Source organism: Drosophila nasuta, chromosome X, assembly GCF_023558535.2.
Source record: "Drosophila nasuta strain 15112-1781.00 chromosome X, ASM2355853v1, whole genome shotgun sequence".
Lineage (NCBI taxonomy): Eukaryota > Metazoa > Arthropoda > Insecta > Diptera > Drosophilidae > Drosophila > Drosophila nasuta.
In genome coordinates, this window is record NC_083459.1 from 6,764,251 (window position 1) to 6,790,224 (window position 25,974).

Here is a 25,974-nt window from a genome sequence, read left to right on the forward strand (position 1 = left end):
GTGCGGCGCCCTGCAATGGCAGTTAAAGTTTCTTTCATTTGAAATTTTCATTTTCAGTTCTCTGCTTTTTTATACCCGCTAACCATGGGTAGAAGGGTATTAAAACTTTACGCTCATCGAAGCAAGCGTGTTTTTTGGTATATAGTATATAATAACCTGCAAATTTGGTTCCGATTAAATAAAAATTGTAGTAGTATTTTAAGAAACTATATTTGAATGCAAAAAACGGTTTTTAATGAAAATATGGTATATTTTGTAATATATGGTATATTTTGAATGTGGTAGCATGTCGACTAATTATCTTGGCACTATATTTTTGTATATTTTTTGGTATATTAATTTGGTATATTGTAAGAATAATAGTGGTATATTTTGTACTCTATTGTATATAATATTTGAAACGCTTAGTATATATGTATACCAATTGTAGCCTTTGTATATAGAATTGTGTATTTTAGTATTTTTTCTGTGTATTTATTTGGCATATTGTAAGAATAGCAAGCTTTGATAGACAATATGGTATATTTTGAATGTAGTAGCATGTCGATATACGTATTATAGACCCAAGTATATTTTTGTATGTTTTTTGGTATATTAATTTGGTATATTGTAAGGATAATAGTGGTATATTTTGTACTCTATTCTATATATAATATTTTAAACGCTTAGTATATCTGTATACCAATTGTAGCCTTTGTATATAGAATTATGTATTTTAGTAAATTTGTCGGTGTATTTATTTGGCATATTGTAAGAATAGCCAGCTTTGATAGACAATATGGTATATTTTGAATGTGGTATCATATCGATACACTAAATATAGCATTTGGTATATGTAGTATTTTTTCGTTAAATTTATTCTTTGAATAAAACAGCGCTGCTTTTATTGAAAATAGGTAACGGGTATCTCATAGTCGAATCCACTAAACTGATCTTGATTTTTTGTTTGGTCTGTATGTGTTGCATGAGCATGTAAGCAATGCCTTGCCACGCCTTAGCTCTTGCCTAATGCTTTTTGCCAACACTTTTCATTGCTCATACGACCGGTGCAACACGGACTGCTGCGAGGGTAATTTAGCCAGACCAGCCAGACCAGCCCAGCCCAGCACAACGTATGTATTCCACATCGATTTTAATTCATTTATCGTTCGTCGTTCGCCTTTGTGTTGCAAAGTTTTTATTTCGTTTTTGTTTCTGGCTTCTTTTTTTGTTTTTGTGTGCCTCTTCTTTCTTTCGTTTTTGGGGCCGCACCTGGAATTTCGGTGGCGTCCTAAAAGTGCATTGGCAAACACCTTCGACGCGGCGGCGTCGCGTCGTTTTTAGATGGTCCACAACACGTGGCGCCTAAAAGCATGCAACACTTTTTACAGCGCCATAATATCAATGCTGCATGTGTGTGTGTGTGTGTGTGTGCAATAAAAGTGAATTGACTGTGAAATTTTTATTGCGGGGGCGCAGCATTTGAATCGAGAGGCCCGAGGCCCCAAAGCAACCTGCTTCGTCTTCTGCTCTGCTCGTTTCACATTGTGGTTGCATATGAAATCAAACAAGTTTTATTGTTATTCGCCCCATTAATAATTAAACGTGTGTGCTTGCAAAAATAGATATATATGGTATATGTGAATATATTGTTTGGAATCTGGCCAAAGCCAAACTTTTAATTGCATAAAACAAAAGTTGTCTTTCAAATTTTAAATATTATATTTTATGGCAATTAATTGCTTTGTAATAACGCTTCTTATTATGCTAACAATGTTTTGTGCGCTACTGTAATTAATTTTATTGCATTTTATGCAAATTACTAATAAAACAAGTTATTAATGCACATGGCATTGATTCAGCTTTTAATTGTCAAACACTCGACACAAGCGCATTTATTTACTTTGCTTTGATTTTTTAGTTAATTAGCAAAATAAACACTTGCGTCCGGATGCTGTAATTATATAATTACTTAAATGGTTAAAATTAGTGCATTTAATTTAGACATTTATATGAACGTGTTTTTAAAGCTAAATTTAATATATTATTAATATTATTATCTAGAAGTGTATTATAACTTGGTTTCTGCAAGAAATATATTATATATTTCTGATCAGCGTCATCAGCCGGGTCGATGTAGCATATTTTGTATAAAGTATATAAGTAATAAAGTATATTTTAATATTCATTGTATATTATTTGGTATATTTTAAGAATAATACCGGTATATTTTGTATATTTTGAATGTAGCACTTTATCGATATACCGCATGGTTTGGTATATTTGATGATTAATACCCCAGAGTTCAACTTTTATTCAAAATAGGTTGCGAGTATCTCAGAGTCGAGCACGCTCGATTGTAGTTTTCTTACTTGTTAGAGCTAAGTTTGAATTTATGAACTTTTTCTGCCTTACGATTAAATATATAAATTCGTTCCTTTTTTTGGTTTGCGTACAAATTCGTTAATTTTTACAATTATTTTAAAACAGAAAAATAATTCTAAAATCATTAATACCTCAATGAGCAATGAGATACATCTTTACTCTATAAAAAAATGTTTTTGTAAATGTTTTTTTCAATTTAGATTCGCCAGAGAATCATCCATATATTTTAATTGTATTTTATAATTAAATCTATTATAATATTATTTTTTAGCTATGTAGTAAGTGAAGTTCCATAACATTACACTTAGCAAAATTAATGTTATAAATCCAACATCATAACTCATTATGATAAATTAATCTGTGAATTATTATTATATTAAGTTTTCCTTTTAGCGGTGCTACTTTAATTCCTCAAATACTTGCTGAAAGTCAAAAGTTGTGGCACGAAGAGAGTGAGGGAGGCGACGCGATGCAACGTCTCCTGGCGACGTCTGGAGTTTGCTAATGTGCAACATTGGGCACACCAATAGAGCGTGACGTTTACGCAATCGCCTTAGAGCAGACGCTCCTCTTCTTCTCACTCCCCCGTTGTTTGCCTTAGTTTGTGCTCTGCTCTTTCCCTGGCATAAATATGCATGCTGGCGCGCCTGTCATTATGCAGCAAACTATTCGTACATGCGGCAACTTTGTGTTCTGCCTCTGCTTCTGCTTCTGCTGCTGCTGCCTCAATTAGAGCACGAGAGTTTCGAGGCGTCCGTCGTCGCCTTAAGTATGCACAAAGCGAGTTTTCCTCTCTCTCTCTCTCTCTTCCTCTATGGGAGTGTGTGTTTGTGTGTATGTGTGGCGTAAGTAACCTACTTTAAGTTCTTTTCGCTGCCAGCCAGCCAGCCAGCCAGCATTGCCAGCGATTTATTTGCAGCAAATTGCTGTCCGACTACCTAACTGGTTGCATGCCTTTCCTTTCCCTTCCTTTCCCTTCCTTTCCTTTCCTTTCCTTTCCGGCTGGCATACCGGCTAGCTTGGCTGGCCCTTAAATTTCCAGCATGAGGCAGCAACACACACAGAACGTTGGTTGACGTTGCGCAGTCGCGTGCCATGCGATGCTCTAATTTACTATATATATTTCTCGGTTGTTTTCTTTTTCCTTTTTGTTTTTTTGCACTCCTGTACATTTGCTAAAAATGCAGCAACAAACAATTTGCATGTCAAGCGCAACTGTACATGCAAACGTTGATATTTGATGGATTCCCAGTGACGGGCCAATATACTCTACACTCTACACATTGCAAAAGCATGTGCCCAAAAATGTAGTCCAAACCAAAAACTTTCTATAATTATTGACTGTTGTTGGCATGCACAGCCGTTGTCAAAGAAGGCGGTCTATAATTTACTATATTGACATTTGTCGCTAACAAAATCTAGACCAAAAATCGCGATCAACTTTTAATATGAATTGAACTAGTTAAAAAGTTAGTAGCAGGTGTTCTCTAACTTATCAGCAAAAATTGATGTCCCAACAAATGCGAGCAAACATAAATTTGAACTAATTTTAAAAATTGAAAAATTGTTATTTATTGTACCACTTTTGGTTATTTGCATATATAATCTTTGGCATATATAATTATTGGTTATTTACATATAATATAATCTTTTCATTTATAATGAATTTATTATAATTATATTATTACGAAAAAGTTGGTGAATAATAATTTCAACACATCGTTTGTTAACATTGTTGAATTGATTGAACAGTTTTGAAAAATAGTTCTGTTTTTGATTAAGTAGGTTAATACAACTTGAATTATTTTTGCAGCAATTTATAATTTTAGCTACAAAATAGATCTGTAACTTATAATAAAATTATTATTTTTGAAGAATCCAAAAAATTGCGGCACAATAAATTCAGCAATACGACAAACTGTTAAAATAGAGATAAATAAATAATTTAAATGAATTCCTGACTTAATTTATGATAATGATAATTCTGTTTTCGCTGGACTGACTCTTTTCATAAATTTATATTTCTATTTAAAGACGCTGAAGGCTTTTTGTAGCAATATCATTCTAATAACTTTGTAAAATAATTTCTCAAATTTGTGAACTGGGCTGATAAGTTCTTACAACATAAATATTCTACTGTTGCTTCAGACACTCATTTCTCATTTTATTTGCATTTTATTTATTACGTATTTAGTATTAAGCCCGCTATCCTTAGAGGTCCTGCAGAAAATGTATGTAAAAGGCAAAGGAAGTTATCTCCGATTCCACAAAGTATATACATACATATGTATGTTCTTAATCATCTTCAAAAGTCTTGGCAAAAGCTTCATCTGGTATATTTTCTATATATATTTTTATGTTGCAGTTGGTATATTTGTAGTATTTTTTCAGCATTTTAATTTACTATATATAAAAATTTATACAGCACTGTTTTTCTTTTTTGTACAATGCGTAGAGTATTTTTTTTATGTGTTGGTTTATTTTGTTATAAGAAATATAGAAACGTTTCTATTCTCTAGTCTACTTAATAAATTATACTAAAGTGAAATCATTTGTGCTTAATATTTATTAGCTTTTCAATTTGGCGAATATATTTAGTATGTAGCTCAAATGTGTTTACTATTTGTAGATATCCAATTTGTTGTTAGAGTATTTTTGGGTGTTGGGCTGTCTTTTGCCTAAAGTCTGCTTACATTTATGCCGTGTAACTTTAAGTAGGCTATAAATATATGCAGCAGCAGCAGCAGCGTGTGTGTGTTGTGTGGAGGTGTGTGCTTATGTGTGAGAGTGGCGTGCTGTGAAATGTATGTCAGCCGTGCGCATAATTACAGGTGCAATGCATGTACAAACACGTAGCCAGCATACACGAGTGCGAGTACACGAGGCAAACGGCTCTCTACTGCTCTCTTTACTAAGCCTAATAACATGCCAGCCAACGTATGAATGAGGAAAAACTACACACACACTCGCACACACACACTGGCAAACGCATATTAGGATATTAGACTGTGAATGTGGCACGAAGCGATAATGCGGCATGGCAGGAAAGTCGACTTTAATTGCATGTGCCGAGATGCCAATTTAAACGTTAAATCATTTGAGCTTTGCGACATATGTCGCGATTAGTTTTTAATGCGTTTCAATTGCCATTTAATAGGCAATGACTTGCCACTGCCTGACTGCATGGTTGAATGACTGACTGACTGACTGACTGACTGAAGTGCGCTGCGATTACGGGGCACTTAATGTCCGTCTGTAGCACTATGAGAACACACACACACATACACGACAAATCGCGCGTCGATATGCATAATTAATGGAGCAACGCTCGAGTTAAAAACCATTTGATTGACATTAATTGCCCCTGACCATATATAGTCTATATAGTATATGTATATAAAGGAAGAGGTCAAGGCGGACTTGATGGCGTGACAGACACGAATCAATCTTCAATATAAAGCATATTAAAAGATACTTGGCACAATCGTAAATATTTGCAGGAATCCTTTTTTATAATTGACTCATATTTCGCATGTCAAAGATCAGTTTTTTACGTCGCTTGTGACAGCTCCAGTAAGTACGAAAACTACAATCGAGTGTGCTCGACTGTGAGATACCTATTTGAATATAGTCAAAACAGTGCGGTATTACAAAATACTGAATAAATATACCACAAAAATACTGAAAATACAACAAAGGCTGTGTTTGGTATATTGATATTGTACTCAACGCAAAATATACCAAATATACTATTGTGAATAGCAGTAAGTTTCAAAATATTATACTACTAAATCGATGAACTAAAACATTGAAAATATACCAAAGTGTGCTATATATACCAGATTGTTAGTGGGATCGGCCTCCTTCTGTCTGTTCTACCCTTTTGCCTTATGGGTGTGATATAAATATATATCACAGTGTGGTATTAAAAAATACTGAATAAATATACCACAAAAATACTGAAAATACACCAAAGGCTGTGTTTGGTATATTGATAGAGTACTCAATACAAAATATACCAAATATACTATTGCGAATAGCAGCAAATTTCAAAATATTATACTAAAAAAATTCAAGAAATATATCGATATCTATATTCGGTATATCGATGAACTAAAACATTGAAAATATACCAAAGAGTGCTATATATACCAGATTGTTAGTGGGATCGGCCTCCTTCTGTCTGTTCTACCCTTTTACCTTATGGGTCGAGGATATAAAAATATATATCACAACGTTTAATTAATGGCTTAGTTGCTTCAACTTTGTGCCATAAAACTTTCAACTCTAGCGATTTCAAATCTCCAAAAAGTTCAACGAAACTTTCAAGAGACTGAAACTGCAATTATTACAAATCAAAAAGCCAAAGCTCGTCTTTTGTCATGGTTCGTTGCTTCAGATTAGCAAATTCGGGTCGCTAATTTCGAGAATTACTTTCACGATGACAACGTGCATTTGAGTTACCTGCTTTATGCATAGAGCACTTGCAATTAATTCAATTAGTTATGTCTACTTACGCACTCGTTGCAAAGATAAGTACGTGAGCGAATTCAGCTCAATGCAGATTGTGTGAGTGTGGCTTAGCAAATGTTGACTGATTTAATTATCCTTGTGGTTGTGAGGCAAACAAATTAATTGTGGAAAGTGCACATGCTATGGAGATTATGTGAAGTACGCATATTTAATCCAAAATTGAATTGCACATTCCAGTTGCATATTTTTGGGCTCTCTATTGTTTCATTAATTGCCATTTAGTTAATGCATTCAATATTGTTCAACATTTCAAATGATAAGCAGATTAGTTAGGGACACTTGAAATTTTAAATAGTTTCTAAATTAGAAATGAATTATATATTTATTTCGGTGATATCATTGTTTTAATCCAATATTAATGCGCAATTTAAGCCAAGTTTTTATTAACATTTTTGTTTTACATTTATGACTAATGTAACAGTTTTATAGTTTCATAATAATTTTGATAATCCATTCACCAATTTAACAACATTTTGTGTTCATCTTTTCAGCTATCAGCAAAAATGGATACATAAAGGTAAGCGTAAATTATTATTTGATAAATTTGTATACAAGTTGCATAAACATTGCATAAAGTTAGGTTCACATTTTATTGGCATAACTTCAATATTCAAATTATGCATATGTTAATGTCCCAAGTCCAAAGGCAGAGACTTCACTTTCATTTACATACGACACGCATTCGCACTCTCACCTCATCACTCATACGCACCATGTGCGCCATGAGCTCATTTAGCATTGCTCAAAGCACAAAGCTCAACGCTCAAGGCTCCAAGGCTCCGCCTTCAAAATGGATATTGTAATTCGATATTGACCTACATACACAAATTTGTTACTTCCTGTCGCAAAATGCTCTTGCTTGCCCAAGGTTTCACTCGTATCCTTTACATTTTCTTACAGAACAAAAAAAATGAAGTAAATTGTTGGTAATTGCATATCATTAGAGCTTTAGACACTGACCCAAAATTTGATAATATCTTATCTTATTACAATATTATTTCTATTATTTTTCGCTCGAAGAGAAAGGCAAACGCAAAAGCACATTTAAACAGTTTTGCCGGGGCGTTGAAATTATATTCTCTTGCTCGGCATTATATTCTTTTGTTGTACATAAATTGGAGCTCGTTTTCGGTGGGAGAGATTTTGTCGACACACACCAACACACACACACACACACTAGTATATATTTATGTGCTTGTTTTCTGTTTGTTTTTTATGTTTACTCAAGGGATTATCAGCCACACAAAAACTCTCAGCATATCTCTCGCTGTATGAGTAGCTGTGGCAAAGCTCATTGAAATTGAGACAGCCCAAGGACAGCCGAAGAGCCGAAGAGGCAAGAGCCAAGAACCAGGTAATGGACACTGGACTGGGCATAGCGATAGTTGCTGTTTCGTTTCGGCCAATGTGGTAAATGTTAACTACTCCGTAGATGGGGGAGATGGTCATAAATTTGTCTGCGCCATTTGCCTCATGCTGGAAATTAATTCATTATCGATTTTCGTTTCGTATTTTGGTCTGTTGTTGTTGTGCACCGGCTTAACTATGGCCATTAAAAACAGAGGCAAGGCCGTAGTCGTCGACGTCGACGTAGTCGTAGAGTTGGCAGGACAAACGATGCCTTCAAGGAGCATTATGAATGGATCATTTACAAAGTCAACACAATTAAAATACACGCCCAAAAAACCGCACTCAACTTCCAACTCTCACACAGCACAACTCGAAACTGCCAACTGAGTAACTGAGTAACTGAGAACTGAAAACTCTGCGAATGCCAAAGCGAATGCGAATATGAAACCCTTTTTTGTCTCTCGCTCCCCAGTGGTCCTCAGGTGGCTGTTGGACGATGGCAGGACACGAGAGCAGAGACTCAACCCGACACAGCACCACCACAAGACGATGTCGATGGCATTGGAGTTGGGGATGGAGATGGAGATGGGATCACATGAATGCTGCTGCGAGTATGATGATGTGAAATATTAATAGAGCCAAAGGCTTAAAAGCGTATAAAGCGAATGCAAAACTTCTCCACACACAAATGTGCCACTCTCTCTCTCTCTCTCTCTCTCTCTCTCTCTCTCTCTCTCTCTCCTCTCTCTCTGTGTTCGATTGATGTTCTTGTCGTTAACATATTTCAAAAATGTGATGCACGATGAAGCAATTGTTTGTTGGGCATAGTTTGAACATTTTATTAGGCAAACATTTTTGGCAGCTTAAGTTATAATCAAATATTGTTGTTCTTGATTAATTATGCATATTTATTTTACCATTTTTCATACTTTTTTATTTTATTTGTGCTATGAAAGAAGATAGATTTTATTTTGGATTCTTTATTTATTTTTATTATAATAATATCATTTTTGTCTTAGTAGTTTTCTTATTTAGTTTTATAGTTAGGTAAATTTAATGAAGAACCTTAAGAAGAAGTAAATCAAGTAAAAGTCAAGTGTGCTCGACTGTTAGATAGCCATTACCCGCTTTCAATAAAAGTTAAGCACTGCTTACACCAAACAATTGGTATAATGATATATAACTAGACAATGTAGTATTATTCTTACAATATACCGAAAAAGACTGAAATATACCAAATGCAATATTTGGCTTAACGATATACTATTCCAATTAAAATAAACCATATATATAGCATGTTAATATACCGAAAAATACTAAAAATATACCAAATGTTTAGCGAAATATTCTATATAGTATAAAATATATTTCAGTTGTCAGATGCTGGCATTTCTTAAAAAACGTTCTACAATTTTTATCCGATTGCAAAATTGCTAAAGGGACATTTTCTAATATTCTAGTAATTATATTATACTTAATTTATTTTCTAATACCAATATGGCATAGTAAATGAATTTCGTACTTGTACAAAATAACTTGAGAGACTTTGTCGTCGATATGAATCTTTGTTCAACATTTGTCTGATGATATCAAATTGTTTACTAAGGGCTAACATTTTTGCAGTATTATTCTTGTATTAGATTTTATTTCAAAGGTTTGTAATATTTTAAAGGAATATTAAAATTAGCCAAATTTAATGAATAGATTTCTAATAGTTTGAAAAAAGAAAAACAGATTAATAAATAATTTTGTAAATAGTTCTAGATTCAGAATGGCGTTAATCAGTCCTTAAATGTATTTACTTTAACAAAAGCAGAAAGTTGGTAATTGTTGTTGGCTCTCATGACATTATGCTAACATTTGCCGCTGTTAATCAATTTGATAAAGTTCCGTTAAGCGTTCAGGAGCAGTGTGAGTGTGTGTGTGTGTCAATTTGAACCCGAACCCCAACTCAAAGCAAACTAGTAAATAAGTTGAACTTCCGTGCGAGCTGCTAACCTTTTATTTAATTTGATGTGGCCAAAGTTCAAAGGTGAGTTCCGTTGCTCTCTCTCATGAAGTGTGTGTGTGTTTGTGTGTGTGAGGGAGAGGATTATCATTTATGTAAATGGACTTTGTGCGTTTTGAAGCGGTCTGGCAAACTGTCGCACACTCTAAGTGAGGTTCACAGTATGAAAAGGATGGGGGAGAACAATGCATTAACATTGCGGTTGTCATTAGGCAAAATTTCGTTTAAATTTGCTTTGTGGTCTTTTACTTTTTTTCCTTCTTCGACATGTGAGAATATACACATATTGTTGTAGTTGTGTGTGTTTGTGTGTGAGCATAATAAATAATGCAAAGTGATATTCCATTATGAGTAATTAGACAAGTATTTGCTGTTTGCTGATGGACACAGCACACAGCACACCGAGGACCAAGGACCAAGGACCTTTGCACTTTCGCCAGGCAAACGAAGCAGCCTTTTGGGCCACTCCTCTGTTGTATGCTGGCTGTGTGTGTGCCTAATCGGGCAGAAAGATGTGGGCTGCCGAATGAGGCAAAAGTACTCGACTCGAAGGGAAGGGGGCAAGCAACTCTTTGACTGCCTGTGGCCAGCCAAGCGGCGAAGACTCTTTGGCATTTTATGAACTTTGCCGCTGCCGCTGCTACCGTTGTTTTTTTTTTTGTTGTTTATGTTTCTTTTTTGCATAACAACTCAACAACAATGAACAGAGGAGAGTGAACTGAGAGGACTGAGGGCGCGACTTCTGCCAAACAGCACTAAATTTTCCACATTGAACTTCAAGGTTAATTTATTTTATTGTTTCAGAACGTTGCGCCCAGTTGCGCCATTTGTTTCGCAGCTCCCTCCTCTGCCTTTTGTACTTTTACTATTTGTTTGTTTCGGCGCTCTTGTTTTACTTTTTGCTTGTCCTTTTGTTGTTTCATTTCTGGTCTCGTTTTCGTTTTCGTTCACTCTCCGTGCCTTTCGCTTTACTGTCATTTGATTTTTGAGTTTCTCGCTTGATTATTTGCTCGTTTTCGGGCAAACTTTTTGCGTTCCAAAAAACTCCCACATTCTTATTGACAGCCTTGCCACAGTCCTTGCCTTGCCTTTCCTGTCGCTGTGGCCTTGTGGCCTTGCCTCATAAAAACACAGCAACAACAACAAAAAAACACAAAATAAAAACAAATCCACTAAATGTTGCCGCTTTAGCACGCCATTGGCTTCAATTATGAGCACGAGTTTAATGTGCAACTTGGCTGGAGAGTTGCTTTAATTGTTGATCACCTTGGCTGGCTGGTTAAACTGCGATTCCAGGAGACATCAAGTAGTTGACTATCGCTACGATTGTTTTCTCTTTAATATGAAGTAAAAATTTCAACAAGTTTGCGCAATAGCAGAGAGAAGTTCTTCTTTAAAGTCTGTTTTACTGAAAGGAATTCATTTAAATTAGGCCGCATGAAAATTTCATAATATTCTTGGTGAACTTATTGAGTTCTCTTTAGCTGAACACAATATTTTTTCTCAGCGAAGTGGAATTTTGAATTACATTTATAAAAATGAATTATATAATATATTTTTGAGAAATATTTATACTAATTATCTGAATAGAGGCTTAGAGGCATATTAATCTAAGATTCAGAGTTTTCAGAATTTTCTTAAAGCACTCATCATTTAATTTGTAGCAGTTATTAAATGTTGTATTAAATACTAGATTTAAAATAATAAAATAAAAAAAGAAAACAATAATTTGAATTATCTAAAAAGCGATCGGTTTTTCAATTGAATTCTTTTTGTCAGTTGGCCATAAACATATGACTATATTTCCAATTCATTTAAAAACCTATTTGAAATTTTTAAAATGCACGGAAAGATAGAAAAAAAAAACAAATTTGAAAGTCTCTAAATTATTTAGAATTTATAAATTACTATTTTTGCGCAAGTGTATGGGCATTAAATATAAGTATAATGAAAGATAAGCTTATATTTTTAAGCATTTTTATTAGCTCCATATTTTGGATATAATAAGTATGTGTATTTAGGAATTTTTTTTAATGACAATTTATTGTTTTTCATTGAAGAGTATTTTGCCATTAGTGTACGAACAAATTAATACAATTAATATTGCGATAAAAGAATCAAACTTGCTTCCAAGCTGAAATCTGATCAGCTGGCGACAAAGATCGTATGAAAAAGCCAGAGAAACTGCAAATTCAATTTGCTAGTAATACTACTAGATGTAAATGTGGAAAGAAGAAGAAGAAAACTCTTGAAACAAAAGTGCTAAGCTTTAAGTGGATTTATGAGAGTGCGTATACGTGATGCGGTGCTGAAAAGCTGACTACAAGAACAATATTAACGACAATCGTTGCTGGTCTAGTTGCGCTTATCCTGCTGGTGGTCGTTTTATTTTTTTAGGGTTTTCTTTTTTGGTTTTTAGTGTTCATTCAAATATTTAATAACTACTTAGTGGAACTTGAGCAGCGTGGAGAGACAAATGTGTTTTTCTTTCTTTTACGAGTGAATCGCTCGACCACTAAACGGCATTCTGTCGCAATTTATTAAGCATTCTTTTCGGCGACGGTTAAAAGCGTCAGCTTCAGCTACAGCTACAGCTAGCTTGGTTGTTGTTTCTTAACCAAAACTCTTTGCCTGAGCCGAGCTGAGCTGTTGTTGTTTGCTGTTTGCTGTTGCTGTGGCTGTGTACATAAAGTTTTCAATTTCCGGCAGCGCAACTAACATCCGCTTGAGACACACAGACGATGGCGACGACGATGCTCGTAAATTATGAAATATCATTCGCATTCTTTCGCTCGCTTAAAACTGCCAAAGCAGCAGCTACATTACAGTTAACACGCCTGGATTTCCATGTGAATGAAAGCTTTTGCCTGCGGGCAGTCTTCAATGGCAGACAGAGAGAGACAGAGAGGGAGAGAGAAAGAGGGGGAGAGCGTTGCAAGCGGCAGGTGGCAGCTGCAACCAACCTGTGTGTCCTGTCCCCAAATGCTGTCGTCGTTCATCAAAATGTTGAGCTACCAGTCACACCCCCTCCTCCCTCTCTCCACTCTCCACTCTCCCCACTCAATGCTCCTATCCTCCCTCGGGGTGGCGCTTAACAAGTCTGAAAAGCCAGCGCATAAAATTTAAACAAGCTGCTGCAACAATGGTCAACCTCCGCCCCCTCACTTCAACACTTTGTGCCCCGCGTGTTCGTTTTCATTGCAAAACTGTTGAATTTTTGAAGCGTATACGCGATTTTTATGCCATTTTTGTTGTGTTCGGCTCGCTGCTGCTGCTGTTCTACTGCTGCTGCCACTGTCAGCGATACTAAACGAAAATTGCCGTCAGTTCATGCTTATGTTGTTGTTGTTGTTGTTGCTGTTGTTGGTGCTACATGCAAACCACAAATGATAGTCGGGGCAAGTTGTGCAAAGTGCGTGGCTGAAGCGCTTGCATTGATGCGGTCCCATCGCCAGAGGATGCTGTCCTGCTGTCCTCCCTCCTCGTCCTCCTTCTCTTCCTTCTTCTCATCCTTCTTGTCCTTCGCTCTGTCGTTCCACAGTTTGCCTTGTCGCACTTTCGGTAATGTGACACTTTGCGCCATTCCATGTGCCAGCGGCGAAAGCCAAAGCAAAAGCAAAGCTGAAACGACATCACTGTCCTTCCCTTCCCCTCAAGCCACCCCCCTTCCCCAGAATATGCAGCCAACTACGACTACGGAAATGGCACTGCGAGTAGCATTCGTCGCGCTGAATTCTCGCACTCCAAGTGCGATGCCAAAGGAGAAAGAGGAGAGAAAGGAGAGAGGAGGAGCAGAGTCCCTGCAGCTGAAGTAGTAATACCTTTTTAGCCTCTGCGCTCGCTTCCTCCGCTCCATCAGAGTAAAACGCTTAGGGGCACAGTGCAGCCTGCCTACAGTGACTGCAAAGCGAAACAGCAATTTACTTTGACTCATACAAAAATCAAAAAATTTAAGGATAGAAGAGAAGCCAAGTGCAGATCGACTTGGGAATTCTCTGAGAAATGCAGAAATATTTGCTTGAAATGAAATCATAAAAAGAATAATAATATAACAACAGTATAAATGCAATAATTTTACAAATATAAAAAATTATTGAAAGAATATACTGAGGTGAATTTTAAAAAAGTTTGCTTAAAACTAAAAACAAATTCATCAAATATCTATATTGTAAAGTTAATATAAATAGTTTATTATTATATTTAATTATATATTTTTATTTCTGGATTTTTTATAGTTCATTCCTTTTTTTCTTACATTTTTTTATTTCTTTATTTCTGTAAATTTTTTGTAATCATTTATTTGCCTTGTTCTCTATTTTGTTATTTCCAAAATTTATTTAATTCATTTGTTCTTTTTTTTCATTACTTTTTTTATTTTATTTCCTTATTTCTGTATAATTTATATGCTTTTACATATTTATTTATTTTGTCCTATATTTGTTTATTTCCTTATTTCTGTATTTCTATATCTCGTTTTTTTCTTTTTCTTTCTTTCTGTTATTTTTTATATTTACGTTTATTTTGTGTTTCTTTTTTTATGTTTTATTTATTTCATTTTATATATTTTTAATTTAATAACTCATTATTTATTTATGTACTATCTATTCTATTGCTTCTTCAAATAATTATTTATTTGTTTACAAAAGAATAGATTAACTCTACTAGAAAGTGGAGAACATAAGTATCATAGACCGTGGGTTACAGAAAAGTTTTTTAATTTGTAGAACAGAGCAGCGTTCTCTAAATAATCAAACAACTCATAAAGATGAGATACCCTGCAATTACAACTCGTACAAATGCAACACACTCAATATACATGTAAACTGTCTGCTTCAAACAATACTCAACACCACATTGCAAAAAAAAACCGTATTGGAAAAGCGCTTAATATCAGACTTGTAAATCCTCTATGAGAATGCATTCGGTATGTGAACTAAGCTATCCATAGCATACTTCGATACTCTATATCAGGATATAACTGAGCTTAACTCTGTGCGCAAACTGGGCTATTCATGGTATTTTGGATATGTTTGATTATTGGCAGCGAGAGCAAACTTGAAGTGCGAATGCGAGTGCGAATGTGTGTATTGACAGCAATTGTCTGTGGACGTTGGCCAAATGAAGTTTTCCTATTGCGTTATGCTGTCAATGTGCTGGGCAAAGCAATTTATATTAATCATACGCTCCGTGGTGCCAAATTGTTTCAAGCATTTCAGCTGCTTGCTGCATTCATGCGCCTTGCGGCTTAAGTCGAGTCGAAGTCTTTAAGCATGCAATGGCTTTGGGGCGATAAAAGTAAACTGTTGGTCAGGCAAGGATGCGGCTGTGGCTGCGGATGCGAATGCGGGCATCCTTAATGCCAGATAGCAGAGAGATTATTTCGCTTGGTGCAACGTGAGCATAAAAACTCGCTAATGTTCGCGTATAAAGATAAATTTGGTGCTCAGCTGCAGTTTACGTTTTGGCCAAGACGCTGCCGTTGCTAACGTGTCTAATAAGCGCCAGCTGCAATGAATGGGCGTGGCACACACACACACAACAGACACACATATACATACATACAATCGCAGATAGCCATCGCTTTGGCTGTGTCCTTTGGTTAACGGTTGAAGTAGCGAGTGACATGGTCAGAATGCATTTACTAATTAGTTGGCAGCCAATGGGATGAGTACTCAATATAATGAATAATTACAGAGCAGATGGACAAAGCGATAAGCCGGGTGAAAGGGCAAAGATGTCACGTCTGTATGTGTGTGTCTGTCTGTGTGTGTGTGTGAATAGTTTATACTGGGTCGCTTTAGCACCTCAAGCTTAAGGATTACTCGATAGTGCACATGAGTTGAGCCTTTGCCATATAATGGCCATTATGACACACACACACTTCTACACACACACACACACACACACTTACACTTGGAGACAGAGATAAATAGGTCTTTGTGATTGTATAGCTGATAAAGGCTTCAGCTTCCACAGCCTCAGCAGTTGCCATACACAGGCAATTAAAATTAATCAGTGTACTTCTCAAATGGATCAGTTACTTGAATCAGGTGTCGTCCAAGTGCCGGGACTCAAGTGTCTCTCAGACAACATGGACGAAGCCTTTGATCTCACCCCGATATTATTCAAGTGTGTGTGTGTGTGTGCGTGTCTTTGTCCATGGGTCAGAAGTTAATGAAAGACATTTGCCATAAGCTTTTGAACTGCATCTTAACTTCTTAACACGATGTGTGATGTGTGTCAAATTAATTAGTTGAATTTGACAGTTGACGAAGAAATATGAAATATATGAATAGAAGGGTATTATATGTTATGTATTATGTAACAGGCCGAAGGAGGCATCTCTTGTGATCAGATAAAATTTGTGAAAGTTATTCAAGAAATACTTTTGTATGAACTAAAACAAGTCTTAGTTACATTGGCTGATAATCAGGTATATTTTGCACTCTTTGGAATATTTTGAATGTGGTACTATATTTTGAGTATTTTTGTGGTATTTTATGTTGGTATATTTTAAGAAAAATGCCGCACTGTTTTGCTTTTATTTAAAATGTTACTAAGTTAATTGACATTCTTAAAAGAGTTTCTTGTAGTTTATTTATTCAATTGATTTAGTTTGATTACTTAACTTATTTTTGAGTTCTAACATCAACTTGAATAAGTCTATCCATTTATTTGGCATTTTTGTATAAAAATTCTTGTAGTTTATTTATTGAATTCATTTATTTTAATAACAAACACTCACTTTCTAGGCATTTCATGCTTGGCTTTTAAGCAAAATCTTTGAAATTTTTATAATAAAATTCTTGTTGTCTATTGAATTAAATTGAATTGATTTGGTTTACTGTTTTGTTGTCTTTTTTAATTTATTTTAAATTTTTTTAAATAAAATTCTTGTTGATTCATTTTGATAACAAATATTCACTTTCTGTGAGTCTTATTCCGCAATGCCTAAGCGAGTTATTTCGTGAATAGAAGTGAAAAGATGATGTGCGAAAATGTCGCTTATACAAAAGCTGTGCAATGTTTTTGCAAAGCAAATTCCACTCAGCAGTAGTCTCGTGTCTGTCTGTCCTCGTTTATCTTATTGTTTAATGCCATTATGCGCCTAATTGGTTCAATCAAATTGTCTTGGAAGTTAATTAAACGCTCTTGCTATTCACACACTCGCTGTGTCTCTGTCTTCGTCTTTCGTCCTTCGCCCTTCGCACCTCTACATCGTAATCTTAATAATCATCTAGATAATGACTAACTTGCTGACTGACTGACTCGCTGACTCGCTGAATCGGTGACTCGCTGAGTGACGTGTCGTATACGTAATAAGGGATGGCATCGAGTATGAAAATCCGTTGATTATTTAAGTACTTAAACGTGTTTTTGTTAATTCGCTTACGGAAATTAGGCGTTCATAAAATGCCCCGTAGGCATTTTGTTTTAGTGGTTAATTTTTAATGCCCCAACCGTTTAAGCACAGATAATGGCAAGTGTTTAACTGCGATGAGATTGCGTCGTCCGTACACAAAAGCTAATTCAACTATATAGAGAGACAGAAAGAGTGAGAGAGAGAGAGAGAGAGAGAGATGGGGAATGTATGTAAGCCAAACAATTGGCAGTGTGACATTTTGTGTAATAGACACAGAAAGACGGAAAATTCTATTTACTATATACGAAGAGTGGCTGTGATTTAATCGCGGAAAACATTTTTGCAAGCACAGACAATGAAAAATGTTTTTATTTACTTTTGATTATCTGCTTAAGGACGACAATAAAAACACAGTTGCAGCAGCAGCAGCAACAGCAACAGCAGAGCAAACACTGTAAGTCTGAAGACAGCAAGTCAAGCTAGTAAAGAGAAATAGAGTGGTTGCGGAGGGGGTGGGGAAGAGGGGATTTAGGAGAGCTGCGAACAAAGCGAGATCACGATGTGAGCAAAAGGGGAAAACGAGGCAAACGCTAAAGTGAAGCAGTAACACGAGAAGACGACAACGACTGCGGCAGCGGCAGCGGCAGCGACTGCGGCAGCGACTGAGACTGAGGATGAGATGGCGACAGCAGAAACAACAAACAAATAAAGCGGCAAAAACAACACAACGGCGCCGGAAACAACAACAATATGGCTAACATTCGGCTTATGGCCAGCTTTAAATATGTACAAACATATGTACAAAGTGTGTGTGTGAGTGTGTGTGAGTGAGTGAGTGTGTGTGTGTGTGTGCCAGCGGCAAACAACTGTGCGAGTGCTGCCCAACAAGTTGCGGCCAATGGAATTGAACTCAGATGATTATTATGGCAAACCGAGAAACTAAATGTTGTGGTGAATAAATATTATTAATGTACTCTGCATTTTTTAAGCTAATAACTAGAACACAGAAAGTAAATTTGAAAGGAAACGTATTTTGAATGACAAGAAAAGAATACAAGACAGACAAATTATTATAGATATTTTTAAAGGAAAACATGGATTATTTAAAGTTTAAAGTTTGGAATAAAATGCAAGACTTTAACAAGAAATTTGGTATTGCTGCTTTGAGGTTTCAAGAATAGTTGACATTTTTGTTTGCATTTTAGATCTATGTATATGTTTTTATATTAATAATGAATCCATTAACTTAATTTTTGTGGCAGTAAAATAAGTATTAATATTTTTGCATTTTTATTAATCGACTATTAATTGATTATAAAACATTGACAAGATTTTCGCGTTTTTTATGCCATTAAAATTCTTAGAAAATACGCAAAAATGTAAAATCTGTTATCGAATTATAAACTAAAACAATTGAGAAAAATAATGTCGAATTTGCTCGTCTATGAAATAGCCGCTACCCATTTTGAGTAAATGCAAAACCGTGCGGTATTATTCTTAAAATATACTAAATAATATACCACAAAATACCAAAATATACCGAAAATCACATTTGGTATTTCGATTAAAAACTAAAAGACAGCACTTAACAGAGCGGTATTTTTTAAATAATATACCATAAAAATATACTGAAGGTCATATTTGGTATATCGAAATACCATAGAGGCCAAAATATACCAGAATATATGAAATTTATTTAATAACTTCTACAATTTGCGTCCGATTGCAACCAAATTCTCAACAACGAATATTTTCTCCAACGCTCTAAAGTAAAGGAAATAATTGTAGACATTCCAGTCGTTTAAATGGTTGCAAGAATGACAAACTATACATCTATATGACTATAACTAAAGTTGTTTTAGTATAGCGTGTTAGTATGATAAGGACGAACTGTTGTGTTGCACCTCGCTGTGGCAATTTCGGTTACAATAGCTGCGGGCAGTTCTGTTGCTTTGTGGTTGTGGCTGTGTGTGTGTGTGTGTACTGTAGGTGTAGGTGTCAACATGGCCTGTCGCGGCTTATGAATAAGCAAAGCGGCGAGACGCACCCAACAACATCAACAACAGCAGCAGCAGCAACAGCAGCAGCACTTCAACACACACTCTGCTCTGCTCTGGGTGTGTGTGTGCAAATACAGGCAAACAATGGCACGGTTGCATGACCCTATAAATGCACACGAACGAATACATGAGCAGCATATCCATTTTCATATCCAGCTATCCACGTATCCACATATCCATATCGTGATTGTATGCGACGCACATAATTTATGGCAAACGGATGCAGATATGGCCAAAAGGTGACAATGCCAGTTGCGAGTCGTGAGTCGTGAATCGTGAGTTGCCAGTTACGTGACAGAAAAAAGATGTGCAACAGCCGCCAAAACAGTTGCCACACTTGCCACATTAATTATGAAACACAGCGTGTGTGCAACAAGTTCTTTTTTAGACGCAACTTTCTAACAAACAGCTGTAAACAAGATGTAAAATCACATCAAACTAAAAGCAATTTGACACCAAGCAAGTAGGAAAGCTACATTCCAGAGTACTCGACTGTGAGATACCGTTTATCTATTTTAAATAAGAGCAAAAGAGTGCAGTATTATGCTTAAAATATAACAAATTAATGTATTATAGAAATACAAAAAAATATACCAAAGATCATATATGGTATATTTTGTATATAATAGTATACCAATATACCATTAAATAGACCGAATAAAATATAATACAACAAAAATACTGAAAATATACCGACGGCCATATTTGGTAAATCAATGAATAAAAGCAAAAAAGTGTAATAAAATATAATAAAAATACTAAAATACCAAAGGCCATATATAAATGAAATGCATTCGAAATATACTATTGATGTCAAAATATACCAGATTGTTAGCCAAAGCAATTTTCGTACAAAAGTATTTCTTAAATACCATTCTTCTTCTTCTTCTTCTTCATACATTTTCTGCACTCCCAAAGTTATAATACCCGTCTACCTTTTAGGTAGCGGCTATAACAACGCAAATACATAAATAGATAACTTCACACTTTTTCTATTTATGATTCGTTTTATTTTTATTTATGCAAAATAAAAAAATAAACAACACACAAAAATGTTATGAATAAAAGCATGGCAAATGTTGTTATAATTGAGAAGCAATTAAGCGCAATAGAGAAACCATATTTGAGGTCAAAAACTAAGCCAATTGAACATTGTTTTTCGCTCAGTGTAAAAGTTGTTATTGTTGTCGTAGTTGTGTGTCCATAAGTGACAGCCACTCAAATGTTGCACTGACAACTGCAAGTGCAATTATTGTATTATTATCAATTTTGCATAACATGCGAGTATTCATCTGTCCCTGTATGTTGTGTTGTGAGTGTGTGTGTGTGTGTAAAGTGTTTTCAAATTTAATTGCTTTTGAACGAGTTGAACACAGCAAAAGACAGCAAGAGAGTAAGGGAGATAGAGTGAATGATAGAGAGAGAGAGAGAGAGAGAGAGAGAGAGAGAGAGAGAGAGAGAGGGAGGTAAACTACTAAACATATTGGCATGCTAAAAATTTATAACATAGCATACGAAACGGCAATGGGGCGTATGAGCAATGCCAATGCAGCACTGTTATTCAGCATGTCTGTGTATGTCTGTATGTCTGTGTGTGTGTATTGCATTTTGCATTTTGTGATTTCGGCAAAATTACATTTCGCAGTTACAAGTGTTATAAATAAATTTCACATTTCAAATGTGTATTTTCTATATTTGCTGCCGTTGCCGTTGCTGTTGCTGTTGCTGTTGCTCTTGTCACCCTTGGCTACATTTCCGACTGTGTTTGCATGACTTTTGGCTAAACACTAACTGCATTTAAATTGCAATTTGACAGAAAATAAACGGACAGCATTAAAAATGCAAACAGCTTCAGACACATTGCAGCAATATCGATAACAAAAACAAAAAACAAAAACATCGTTTGGTTTCCTATTTTCCTTCTTATTCTCAAATGCATACAAAATACAAGAATTTGACGCCAATTTGCTTATTTATTATTATTGTTAAGGCAATTAAGAATGTTGTTATTAGTGTTGTTGCAAAATTTATTATTAGCTTCAATGAATTTGATTAATTTCAGCAATTGCGGCAATTATTTGCCGTAAATCAGTCAATATTGACCATAGAATTTGACCTGCAATAATTCAATTCATTATTATTAGAGCTATATGCATAAAATCACTTTATATTCGCCTGCATTTCTGGCAAATTATGTTATATCGACTTTTTGACTTTCTTTTTTGAGATGAGGTGAGATTTTAATAATACAAAAAAAAAGAACATCTTAACATCTAAAAACGATGTATCTTTAATTTTTGACAGCATTAATCGTCATTATTTGTGATTAGAAGAAGTATTTTACCAGATAAAGTTATATAATATAAAACACAACTAGCATACAATATAATTTGAATTCGCTTCAATTTAAACAAACAAATTAATTATTTAAAAAGTTAAGATATAATTCAAATGAACACGAACTTTTTTTTCAAAAGCACTATAAATGACTTTGGCTTAAGCTTGATTTGCATCAACTTTTATGTTACAAAAGAATTTTATTTTAATATTGGGGAAAGTGATAAAATGTGAATCCACAAAATGATTAAATACAATATTATTTTCTAGGAATACACCTAGCTCAAAGCATCGTAGCAACTTTTTGATATGAAATGAAATCCTCATTTTTATACTAGAAAACGTTACAAAATATGAAACATAACGAGCATACAATAAAACAAGAATTCCTTTCAATTTGTTGAACGATAATTTGATGAAAGACTCGAAGGAACTTTTATTAATTTTTTTTTAACGATTTTCTACAAACTTCCCAATAAAAAACTTGCTTTAAGATTCGTAGAAACTTTTTGTTGAAAAGTGAAGGCTTTACCTTAAATTCGTTACATATAAAATATAACAAAAGTATTTAATAATAATAATATATTAAATCTCTTCTATATATTTTACGATCATGTTTGCCAACTTCCGAGCAACTAATTTGCTTAAAGATTTTGTGAAACTTTTTATGAGGAAAAAAAGTATTCACTTTCGTATCAGGTAAAATCATAAAGTAACATACAATAAAATATGAATTCCCTTCGATTCTTTGTGTGATCTTGTGTGAAAGATTCTGCGAAGAGACAACTTATGAAAAATAGCAGTCAATGCAGAAGAAGACATAACTTATAAGAAAATGCAAAAGTCATTAATTATAAATTAAAATGAAGCTATTAGTAAGCATTGAAGTTAAAACTAAAAGCTAATTTATTCACGACACTTTCGAACTGGGAAAATTTCTACCCGTTTTGTTCTCTTCCGTTTTGTTTCCGTCTTTTTTCGGTATTTTTTTTTTTTTTTTTTTTGGAGCAAGGACATACGATTCTCAATTAGCGCTAGTCTTAACGTTATCTAGAGTTATTTATGGAGGGGGACTTTTGCATATTTGAGTTCGAGTACTGAAAGCAGTTTTGCTAGTGTCTCTCGATGTCTCGTTATTTCAGTTTTTTTCAGTTGCTTCAGTTGTTGTCGTGACCCAACGACATAGTCGAAGTAATTACGATTATGCCTTTATTTTTGTGCTGTGCGGTCATTTAGCTAATTGAATTTGGGCTTGAGGCATTCTTTGCTTTTGCATAAATATTTAAAGGATGCGATTTGATTATTCTTGTTGCTTGTTTCGCTTACCATTGACATAGGCTGAAAAATCAAAGTCTCTGTATGCCTTCGATTGTCGCTGCTTCGTTGTTGTTCCGTCGTCGTCGACGTCGTCGTCGTTGTTTTCGTTATCCTCGTTGTTGTTGTTGCTGTTGGCGTCACGTTTCTTCAGGAGCAGCGTCGGTGCCTCTGGCTGGCGATGACGGTGACCAGCAACAGCGCCAACGCCAACACCAACGACAGAGGAAATAGCATCATTTCCGGCTGCCTTGGCGTCGGGCAACAGACAAACCGTGAGGAGCGCCAAGAGCATCAGCGTCCGGCGAGGTTTGTGCTCCATGTGTGCTGCGTCTGCCATTTAGACCGAAAGTCTTTTAAGTAATTGCAGGATATGCAGCAGTCGACTCACGAATCACGGCTCACGGCTCACGACTCACGAGTCACGAGTCACGGTAAACGGAATGCGGAGGGAGACGAGGCACGACGCGTCGGCGGCGCGGAAACGGAAATAACGCGGCGCTAACTGTAAGCTGTTGTAATTGTTGTTGTTTGGTTTATATATTTTTATTTTGATTTATGTTGCATATATTATTTACTCTTGGTTTTGCTTGTTCACTGCACACAGAGCGCGACGCACACACACAAAAACACACGCAAACAAAACAAAAAAACAAGAAAAACCACAACACACAAAACACAAGAAGGAAAAGCGTTTTGATTTTGTTTGAGTGCTGCTTACTTTGGCTTTGGCTTTGCTTCCTTTCAAAATTATTCCGTCGGCCAATTAAGCGATTTACGGATCGCAACTGACGCGTTTCGCACGCCGGCGATGGACGACAACAACGACGAGATTCGATTCGTCTCGATTCGAATGAGGAAAGAACTCGAATTAAGCCCGGCGACCGACGTGTGGCGTGGCCAACGTGCGAGGCGCTATTGAGTCAAGCCAAAGCGATGCCAGCACTCATATATAGCAGACAACGCAGGACGAACCAACAACACACAACAACAACAACACAAAAAATATAAGACAGGACTCGCATTTTGCCGAACGCTGTTTTAGTGAATGAAACGAACTCGTCGACTTCGTTGTTCGTTACGTGTTTTTCGGCGCCTGCGCCAACAACGAACAACGACAGAGAAACCATTAAACACGGCACACAAGGCACAAGGCAGGCGACGGACTCGGACTTAACGTTTCGATATGGATATCAGCAAAGACACAACAACAACAAGGAGGAAAAGGAGGAGGGGGACAACGATTGCAGTTCATTTGCTTGCTACGTGTTGACTGACCTTTTACACGTCCTAGCGGCCGCAACAGTTACCAGTTACCAGTTACCAGTTACCAGTGACCAGTGACCAGCTAGCAGTTACCAGTTAACAGTTACTGGCCAGTTGTTGGCATTTTTGTTAACGTTCGTTTTTGCATCCACTTGGTCACTTGACTTGCGACCTCTTCCCCCTCTCCGCAAAATCCCTTTTGCATTTATCGTTCAGCTTTGGCTACTGCTTTACCTTTGCTGCTGCTGCTGCTTTTGCCATCGGCAGCAATTAAAATATTTGCAATTGATTTGGCTGCTAATTTGATTAGCATGCTTTTAGCCGTAAGTAACATTTCTCTGCTCCACTGCTTTCACTGCTTTGCTCCTTGTTTACCTTGTTTCTTCTTATTTCGATTTCTACTTCATTTCTTGTTTTTTTTTGTGCTCTTACGCTCTAATTCTGCAATTGGCTTTTCCTTTGCCTCCGTGTAATCAACAAATCAACACGCCGCAAATATCCGTAAATATGTTGCGCAAACATTTGCCGCCAAAAATTGACTATTTTCGAGATGGCTTTCGACGAGGACGACGACAGGACCTCTTCACAGGACTCCACACTATGTTTAGTAGTCTTCTATTTCCATTTACCTACTTACTCTCCACACACATATATTATATTCGCTACCATCCAAGCCACTCAATTGCGGCTAATTAGACGAGCACACAAAGTCTTTACAATGTTTAACTAAATTGCCAAATAATTGCTAATTTCGACCCAATTTTTGACTAGTTCAATTTGGTAATTTGACTTTTTCAAAGCGTCTCATTTGATACCTTTTTGAAATTAATCTTTTATTCAAATGGAACTTTAGTTCAAGTCATCGGAAAATTAGAATGCTATAAACCAAAGTTGAAAATCTTAATGTACATTTTTCACTAATCAAATTTTGATAAATTCATTATCTCTTTGCTTCTCTTATTAAATGAATTTTATACTAATAATTGCCAACTTTAAGTAAGCTTGTTGAGTAAGCAAGTAACGTTATAAGTAGTCAGCTTAAATAAAATTAATATCTCTGCAATTTTCCCAAGTTAAATTTAGGAAATCAAGTAATTCGTTTAATTTTATAAGTGTTTCACTTAAATAAAAGTTTGGCGATCATGTTTTCGATTTGTTCAAATTTAGAAAAGTGTAAATACGTTGCAAATAATATATGCGCAAAAGTAAACTATGAATAGTTTATATAAAATAGCATATTTTTACTTAATAAATTAAGAAAATGTTACGAACATAGTAATATTAAATATTATTATGTAAAACACTTTACAAAATTAATCATTTTGAAGTGTATTCATATATTCAAGCCAAAATCGATAGTTTATCGCATTAATCGAACA

At 35.5% G+C, this 25,974-nt stretch overlaps 1 protein-coding gene across 1 annotated transcript in view; it reads right to left on the reverse strand.

The window, feature by feature from the left end:
• Positions 1-24,255, reverse strand: part of LOC132796327 (putative uncharacterized protein DDB_G0271606) — a 64,649-nt gene extending 40,394 nt beyond the window's left edge. The window contains exon 1 of the mRNA XM_060807468.1: positions 23,342-24,255. Coding sequence (XP_060663451.1) covers positions 23,342-23,669 — 328 coding nt within the window. The 5' untranslated portion in view covers positions 23,670-24,255. The remainder of the gene's footprint in view (positions 1-23,341) is intronic.
• Between the last annotated feature and the right edge of the window lie 1,719 nt (positions 24,256-25,974).